The 9780-nt window shown below is 35.8% G+C and overlaps 1 protein-coding gene across 3 annotated transcripts in view; it reads right to left on the bottom strand.

Annotated features, from left to right (window-relative positions):
* Positions 1–9780, bottom strand: part of KLHL13 (kelch-like family member 13) — a 220059-nt gene that overhangs the window by 128973 nt on the left and 81306 nt on the right. For 2 of the 3 annotated variants that reach the window (XM_011948707.1, XM_011948706.1), the window contains exon 2: positions 6526–6599. The exons of the other annotated variant lie outside the window; for it this stretch is intronic. In XM_011948707.1, the coding sequence (XP_011804097.1) occupies positions 6526–6575 (50 nt within the window). In that variant the 5' untranslated portion in view covers positions 6576–6599. The remainder of the gene's footprint in view (positions 1–6525; positions 6600–9780) is intronic. 3 annotated transcript variants of the gene reach the window in all.

The raw sequence follows: 9780 nt of genomic DNA, 5'->3' as shown, positions 1-9780 counted from the left end.
TTTTTAATGATCACCATTCTAACTGGTGTGAGATGGTATCTCATTGTGGTTTTGATTTGCATTTCTCTGATGGCGAGTGATGAGGAGCATTTTTTCACGTGTCTGTTGGCTGCATAAATGTCTTCTTTTGAGAAGTGTCTGTTCATATCCTTCGCCCACTTTTTGATGGGGTTGGTTGATTTTTTCTTGTAAATTTGTTTGAGTTCTTTGTAGATTCTGGATATTAGCCCTTTCTCAGATGGGTAGATTGTAAAAATTTTCTCTAGGCATTATCTACTTTTTAAAAGGCTGAATAATATCCCATCGTGTGTGTGTGTGTGTGTGTGTGTGTGTGTGTGTATCACAATTTCTTTATCCAGTCATCCATTGAAAGTTGTTTCCATATCTTGGCTATTGTGTATAATGTTGCAATGAACATGAAAGTACAGATATCTCAAGGAAGTGCTAATTCCATTACTCTTGCATATATACCCAGAAGTGGGATTACTGGGTCATATGGTAGTTCTGTATTTAGGTTTCTGAGGAAGTTCTGTACTGTTTACCCTAATGGCTGCATCATTTTATATTCCCACCAACAGTGTGCAAGGGTTCTCTTCTCTACATCCTCTCCAAAACTTGCTATTGTTTGTCTTTCTGATAATGGCCATCCTAATAGGTGCAAGGTGATATTTCACTGTGGTTTTCATTTACATTTCCCTGATGATGTGATGTTGAGCACCTTTTTATATGCCTGTTGGGCATTTCTATGTATTATTTTTAAAAATATATCTATTCAGGTCCTTTGCTCATTTTTAAGTTGTGTTATTTGGTGGGTTTCTTTTCTACTGAGTTATGTAAGTTATGTAAAGATATTAACCCTCATCACATACATGATTTGCAAATATTTTCTCCCAATATGTAGGCTGCCTTTTCATTTTGTTTATTGTTTTCTTTCCCATGAAGAAGATTTTTATGTTGTCCCAACTTGTTTATTCTTGTTTCTGTTGCCTAAGCTTTTGGGGTGATATCCAAAAAAATCTTTGCAAAGGCCAGTATCAAGAAGTGTTTCCCTTGTGTTTTCTTCTCTCTTTTGTGAAGCTCTTCCTGATAGCTCTGATCCCTTGTGTTTACTTTTAGAAGCTTTATGATTTCAGGTCTTACACTTTGGTATTTAATCCATTTTGCATTTATTTTTGTGTACAATGTAATATAAGGATCCAGTTTCATTCTTTTGCAAGTGGATATCCAGTTTTCCAAGCACTATTTATCTTCTAAGAATTCGTAATTTTGTCTTCTTCCTTCCATTAGTTATGCCTCTTTACTGACATTGGACAGAATTTATAGATATATATTATATACTATGTTGATTGCGGGCATCCTCATTTTATTGCTGCTTAAGGAACAACTCTTACATATTACCATTAAGTGTGATGCTGAATTATTGTCTCAGAGAGACATTTTTTTCTTATTATAAGAGCAAGTTTCTGTCACTAATCTTTTAAGGGATCTTTTCTATTCTTAAAATGAGCATTTAATTGTTTTCAAACACCTTTGGATTTTCACTTTTGGTTCTCATTACATCTATGCCTTCTATGAATAACTTTCATAATCTTAAACCATTCTCACGCTGGGATAAAACTTTCTTAGTCAAAAAGAGTTTATTCCCTTCATATATTCTTTTTTATTTTCGGAGTCTTGCTCTGTCGCCCAGGCTGGAAGGCAGTGGCACGATCTCAGTTCACTGCAACCTCCGCCTCCCAGGTTCAGGCAATTCTCACGCCTCAGCCTCCTGAATAGCTGGAATTAGAGGTGTGCACCACCACACCCGGCCAATTTTCTTTGTATTTTTAGTACAGACAGGGTTTCACCATGTTGACCAGGCTGGTCTTGGACTCTTTACCTCAGATAATCCACCCTCCTCAAGTGCTGTGATTCCAGATGTGAGCCCTTTCAGATATTTCTGAATGTTTTTGGTTTTATTGTATTTAGAATTTGAAACTGACCCATAATTTGTACATGCATGCAAGCAACGTTTTTCTCAGGTTTTGACATTTGAATTATGCAGCTTCCCATTATTTTCTATGTTCTGGATCACTTTACTTAGAATCAGAATTATATTTCTTTCAAGGGGGCTTTTTTAATAAGAAAGGTTACAAGAGAAGAAAATCAAAAGTCATTGTGTTATAAACTAGGGGCCGTAAGACTAGGTCTCTCTGTAATGCCAGATTTAGCTCAAGTTATCATTCAGTTACCTTGCCATTTACAAAGGTATTAGCTTAGAATTAAAAGTACAAAGAACTTTTCTTCTGTAAAGTGGTCTTATTAATTACTTAGATCCTATGTGGAATCTAGTATGTACATTCACTTCTCTGGTTTGTGGCCAATAATGCATTTATAATGTGAGTGCTAAAACTGTAAAACTTTTGGAAGAAAGCCTCAAATTTGGAAGGGCAAAGATTTCTTGGGCAAGATACAAAAAGCACCAAGCATAACGGAAGAAAAATGATAAACTGAACTTCATTTAAAAAAGAACTACTGCTCATCAAAAGACACAAATACCAGCATGTGAGGGTAAGCCATGGACTGGAAGGAAATATTCACAGTACAAACACCTATATATCCAGAGTGAATTAAAAACTCCTAATAATCAAAATAAAATAACAACCCATTTTAAATGGCCAAAACACTTGAACATATGCTTCTAAAATATATCCAAATAGCTAATAAACATATGAAACCTATTCATATCATTACACATGAGGAAAATGAAGAGTGAAAACCATAATGAGGAAGTACTACACACCCACAGAATGGCTGAAATTAAAGAAGCTAACAATATCAAGTGTTAGTAAAGATTCTCACTTATTATTGGTGGGAGTATAAAATGATACAACTATTTTCAAAAAACATTTGGCAGTTTCTACAAATGTTAAACAACAGTAGCTTACTCTCTGTCCCAGCAATTCCACTTCAGTATACTGTAAGTCTAAACAAAACAAGTGCATGTGGCCAAAATAAGTTTTACACAAGAATCCTAATAACAGTTTTATGCATTACAGCCAAATGCTGGATGCACCTTAAATGACTATCAACAGGAAAATAGATAGAATAAATTGTTGTATATTTAAACAATGAAATATTACATAGCAACAATAAAGAAGGAGCTGCTGATACATGCAGCTATAAATTCAACATCCCCTGATCTACTCCTGTTTTCACCCAACATGGCCACATATTATCCCTGCTATGATTTCCCTATTTTCTGTATCTGTGAGCAAGTCTATTTTATAGCTCCTAAGGTGAATATTACACCCTAGCCCACGTGATAGCACAGTAGTCCCTGCTTATGCATGGTTTCACTTTCCCCTGGTTTCAGTTACCCATGGTCAACTACATTCTAAAGAAAATATCAAGTAGAAAACTCCAGGAATAAACAATTTATAAGTTTTCAATTGTGTATCATTCTGAGTAAGGTGACGAAATCTTGCAGTATCCTACTTCACTCCACCCCACCCACAACATGAATTATCTCTTTGACCAGCATCCATGCTATAAATGCTACCCACCTATGAGTCACTTAGTAGCCAGTTCAGTTATCAGATCAACTGCTGAGGTATTTCAGTGCCTGTGTTCACGAAACCCTTATTTGACTTAATAATGGCCCACAGTGCAAGAATAGTGATACTGGTGACTTGGATATGTCAAAGAGAAGCTATAAAGGGCTTCCTTTAAGTGAAAGGGTCAAAGTTCTTGACTTATAAAAGTATGCTCTCCCTCCACCAGGACACATGTTTACCTACGTAAGAAACATGCACATCCTGCACATGTGTCCCAGAACTTAAAATTAATTTTAAAAAATCATACGCTGAGGTTGCTAAGATCAACTGTAGGAAAGAAATCTTCTGTTGGTGAAATTGTGGAGAAGGAAGAAGCAGCTCGTGCTAGTTCTGCTGTCACACTCAAACTGCAAGTTATGACCGCAGTGCATGTTAAGTGCTTAGTTAAGATAGAAAATGTTTATATTTGTGAGTAGAAGACATGAGCAGAAATATGCTCTGATTGATGGCAGTTGGATTCAGTACTATCCTCAGTTTCAGGCATCCTGGGAGCCTTCAAATGTATCCTGCATGGATAAAGGGGAACTACTTACACAGTCCAACAAACAGGCACCCTCATATTATATTTCCCTAATGGGATTATTATGAAAAACTCCCTCTATGGTATCTGTCAAATAACAGTGACTTTATATATGTTCCCTTCTTACCTCAACCTTTCCTACATTTTCTTTACATTACAACATGCCTGTATTTTAAAATACGTCAGAATTGAAAAACAGAAATACTACATTTTCAAAATAATTAAAATCTCACTTTTACATTTGAATAACATGAGGGATCTTCAAAAAGTTCATGCAAAGTGTGTATTTTGAAAAAAACTGTGCACGGATTTCAATTTTTTTGCATGAAAATAAACTCATAGTAATGTGTTATAACATGCCTGAACAGGACCTAGTTTGAAGCACTAAGAAATATAAGACATCAGTTTGAAAAGAGCCCCTATCAAAGCAACATGAATTCTGCTAAAATTGAAGCAAGAACAAACATCAAATTTTTCACAGAGTTTGAGTGGAAGAATGGTGAAATTGTTGATGCTTTATGAAAAGTTTATGGGGACAATGCTCCCCAAAGAAATCAGCAGTTTACAAATGGATAACTCATTTTAGAAAGGAATGAGATGATGTTAAAGATGAAGCCCGCAGCAGCAGATGATTCAAATCAATTTGCAAGGAAAAAATTAATTTTGCTCATGCCCTAATTAAAGAGGACCAATGAGTAACAGCAGACATGATACCCAACACCACAGATACCTCAGTTGGTTCAGCTTACACAACTCTGACTCAAAAATTCAAGTTGAGCAAACTTTCCACTTGATACGTACCAAAACAATTACACCCAGATCAGCTGCAGACAAGAAGAGAGCTTTCAATGGAAAATTTTAAACAAGTAAGATCAAGATTCTGAAGTATTTCTTCAAAGAATTGTAACATGAAATGAAACATGGCCTTACCAGTATGATTCTGAAGACAAGCACAATCAAAGCAATGGCTAGGAAAAGGTAGAAGTAACCCAGTCAAAACAAAAGCAGAGTGGTCACGAGCAAAAGTCACAGCAACAGTTATTTTGGGATGATCAAGACATTTTGCTCGAGGATTTTCAGAAGGGCCAAAGGACTATATCATCTGTTTATTATGAGAGTGTTTTGAGAAAGTTAGCCAAAACATTACCAGAAAAATGCCTAAGACAGCTTCACCAGAAAGTTATTCTTCACCATGACAATGCTTCTGCTCATTTCTCAAACAAGGGCAATTTTGTGAGAGTTTTGATGGGAAATCATTAAGCACCCTTCTTACAGTACTAATTTGGCTCTTTCTGACTTCTTTTTGTTTTCTAGTCTTAAAAACCCTTTAAAGAGCACCCATTTTTCTTCACTTAATAATGTAAAAGAGACATCACTGATATGGTTAAATTCCCAGGACCCTCAGTTCTTTACAGATAGACTAAATGGCTGGTATCAACACTTACAAAAGCATCTTGATTTGGGTAGAGCTTATATTAAGAAACAGTTGTTTTTTATTTTTATCTTTTATTTCCATTTTTCCATGAACTTTTTAAAGTTCTCTCATAGTAGCTTATATATACTGCTTACTATCTGCCCAGCTCACTCACTCATGCCTGCTCTCCATTTTTTTCTCTCTCTCCACACATACACACACACACACACACACTCTTTCACACATCCCCCACCTTTCACACTTATTTAATCTTCACAACAACCCTGCAATGTAGGTACTATTATTAACACCATTTCATAGGTGAGGAAGTTGAGGCATAGAATTGACTACGAAACCTGCCCAAGGCTATACCACTAGTGAGCATCAGAGCCAGGATACAGACAACTCTAACATACTATTCCAAATGTTTCACCTAAACTGTACAATTAAGCTACTGGGAATAAGACAGACTCTGTCATAGCTGCAAAACAAGGCTATTTTTCTTTAAATAATAAATTTAAAATCCTAGTTTGTCAGAAGAAGCTTTAAATATCTCATAGTAACTCCCTGGAAAAGTTTTAACTGGATTTTTAAATAACATAAATATATACAATCACAGGACAATCCTATTTTTTAAAATGTGTTGTTGGCACATCTATTCTTAAGCTATGGATACCTCGATTTATTCAAAGACATGCCTTTAAAACTGAAAATTCAAATAAATATCTCCAATGACTGTATTCCAGCTGTTCATAATTTATATCAATTATATTTTCTAAATATATTCTCTATTTTTTCCTTATCTCAGGACACATTGTCACTAACATCCTCTTTATTCGATTCCTTTGTCACTTAGTCATTCTCTAACTCATTCATACAGTAAACACTTATTTTATACCAAGTATTCAACAAATATTTACTGAGTGCCTGCTATGTTAGGTATATAAATAGATAGGAAAGACATTATATAAGTTAAACTGTTTCCATAAATATACCGGTTACGAAGTATTGCAGCAACCAATTCCCCTCTATGCAGATGATCCATCACCTCTAAAAGTTGGATAATGACCTGTTCAGGAGGAAAAGAAGCCAATATTTACTATGAAGATTAATACTAGAGTTTTCAAATTGTTCTGTTTTTATAATATTTTTATATACTTCATGGTTGAATTAAAGGCAAAATGTATGCCCCTGTACTTAATGTCCATATTACATCTTAAGAAAATTAAGAAATTGAATCTTAGTTAAAAAACTTAAAGTAAAAATATCTACAAAATTTAATAGTGAATCACTAAATACTATTGACTAAATTTCATGTGAAATCAGTAACTAATGATGATCCATGGAAAAGCAACCAAGTGGAATAGTCCTCCCTTATCCATGGTTTGGCCTTCTGCAGTTCAAAAAATATTAAATGGAGCATTCTCAAAATAAACAATTCACATGTTTTTAAATTGCACACCATTCTGAATAGCAGGATAAAATGTCACACTATCCTGCTGCACCTCACCTGAGATGTTAATCATCCTTTTGTGCAGCGTATCCATGCTATATATGCCACTTGCTTGCTGGCCACTTAGTAGCAGTCTCAGTTATCAAAAACAAAAAAATAGTATATATAGGGTTTGGTACTATCCCCGGTTTCAGGCATCCACTGGGGGTCTTGGAACATACCACCTGCAGACAAGAGGGACTATTTATACAGGACATTAGAATAAACTGAGAATCAGAAGACCTAAGGAGTCTGTGTGAAGTTGGATTAGACAAGAGAAGTTAGAAGGGGGGAGTTGAGACAAATACATGCCACATAGATACAGATACACTGATTCCCATGTTACCTGGGGGACTTGGGTCTGAGAAGTCTATAAACAGGGAACACAGTTTTAGAATTGGTTGCAAAAATATGTAAGCTAGAAAGGTATAGTACTTTGAAATTCGAAAGACAAAAAATAGGGCATAGAAATATTTTCTTGGCCTGGGTTGAATTTTTGTTTTGGTGATTATTTTTGTAGGAGAACAGTAGGTGAGTTTTGGTAAACTGAACTATATCTAAAATACTTACATTTTAGTAATGCTAATGTATAGCACTGGGAAGGTAGAATATATTTTATGTATTTATTCCATTCATTTCAGATATATTGGGAAGCAAAATGTATATTCTACTTAAATATCTCTTGTTAATAAAATCAATTTATTACATTGGGAAGATAAAAATGCATAATACACAATTTGGTTTGTTCATAAAGTTATGATGGCTGGGTGCAGTGGCTCACGCCTATAATCGCAGCACTTTGGGAGGCTGAGGCGAGCAGACTGCTCCAGTCCAGGAGTTTGAGACCAGTCTGGACAACATGACAAAACCCTACCTCTATAAAAATACAAAAATTAGCTGGGCATGGTGGTACGCGCCTGTAGTCCCAGCTACTCAGGGGGCTGAGGTGGAAAGATCTCTTGAGCCCAGGAGGCAGAGGTTGCAGTGAGCCAAGATCACAGAACTGCACTCCAGCCTGGGTGGAAGAGTGAGACCCTGTCTCAAAAAAATAATAATAAAAGAAAAAGAAAAAAAAAGTTATGTGAATATCTAAAATAATTAAGCAAGCAGGAGGAGGGATTCTTCATTGTCGCCAGCCCTCTTCCAGCCCCTGAATTTAAGGAAAAGAAATAGAAGAGGAAAAAATACTCTGTTTATTGGGTTTTCATAATTCTAAAAGGAAATAAATCAAATGACATCATTTGTGTTTATTTGTACAATCATTTTTCTGCTTATAATTCTGTTATTACAAGTAAAGAAACTGAGTAGGCTAAATGAAATTAATATTTTACAGACTCTCACATGAACTAATCTTTGATTTACCTTTTCTAAAACATGTTAAAGTGATGAGAGAATTTGAGATGTTAAAATGTTTTAATTATGTTTAGACTATACAATTATTTAGAAGATGTTGAAAAGGGAAAAATCTATATCTAGATGACTGCTAGAAATCTGATAATGTAAAACTAAATAACTCATGCCCTGTTTCACTAATTGCATCTAGGATGAAACATATAGGTCCTGAAATTAGGCATGCAAATTTTCTCTTAATCTCTGCTATGGTTTGAATGTGCCCCCAAAAAAGCAAGTGTTGGAAACTTGACCTCAGCGCAGCAGTGTTGGGAGGTGGGGCCTAACAGGAGGTGTTTGGTCATGGGGGCAGCACCCTCATGAAGAATTAATGTCATTATCATGGGAGTGCGTTCCTTATAAAAGGACAAGTTCAAGTTCATCCTCCTCTTGTGTGTCCTCTCTCTCTCTCTCTCTCTCTGCCTCTTTTTGCCCTTCCAACTTCTGCCATGGGATAACACAGCAAGAAGGCCCTTGTCAGATGCCAGCCTCTTTATCTTGAATGTCCTAGCTTCCAGAACTGTGAGAAATAAATTTCTGCTCATCGTAAATTAATCTGTTATATTTAAATTATGTACTCTGTTATAGCAGCACAAAACAGAACAACACAGTATTCATGTTTCAACCAATCCTCATACTGTGCCTGGATTTCGAGTCTAGGACATTCTCATTCAGATTCTCCAGCAAATAAACTTTTTGGTCTCCTAAGGAGCAGGGAGTAGGTGACAGGACATGGAACTGCAGCCACTTATCAAAAAGATTTTCAACAAATAACTCATGTATCCAATCTCACGACACATTCCTGCCTTCCATAGACCAGGTGCCTCCAAATCTTAAAATATTAGGAGTTCTATGGGAAGAATTAGCTGGTTTCTCTCAGAAGTTCATGTAGAAGGAGATATTTTGAAGCTGAAACTTCCATTGCAATAAGTAAAAGTTAGTTAGAACCTTACATCTATCAATGCTTCTACTCCTGTTCTCTTTGTCTTATTGAGTTTTTCCATGAACTTACGCTCGTTCTCATGGAGTTAGGAAGGGAGAAGTAAACATATGTGATCAAATTTATCTGGGAATTAACTTTAACTAAAATTTTTAGCCAGGGAACATATATATGTATGTGTGTGTATGTTTGTGTGTGTGTATATACACACACACACACACATATATATATAGAAAAATATATATTTGAAAATCAGCACAGCTCCAATATGGGGATGGAAGAGAGATAGACTAGATATCTAGAGATCAGTTAACATTGCCCTGGGGGCAGAGCAAGATGGCCGAATAGGAACAGCTCCAGTCTCCAACTCCCAGCGCGAAGGACACAGAAGACCGGTGATTTCTGCATTTTGAACTGAGGTACTGGGGT

This window comes from Colobus angolensis, unplaced genomic scaffold (genome assembly GCF_000951035.1).
Source record: "Colobus angolensis palliatus isolate OR3802 unplaced genomic scaffold, Cang.pa_1.0 Scaffold282, whole genome shotgun sequence".
NCBI classification, from domain to species: domain Eukaryota; kingdom Metazoa; phylum Chordata; class Mammalia; order Primates; family Cercopithecidae; genus Colobus; species Colobus angolensis.
Note: the sequence above shows the minus strand (reverse complement) of the source record. Positions and strands in the feature narration are given on the sequence as shown.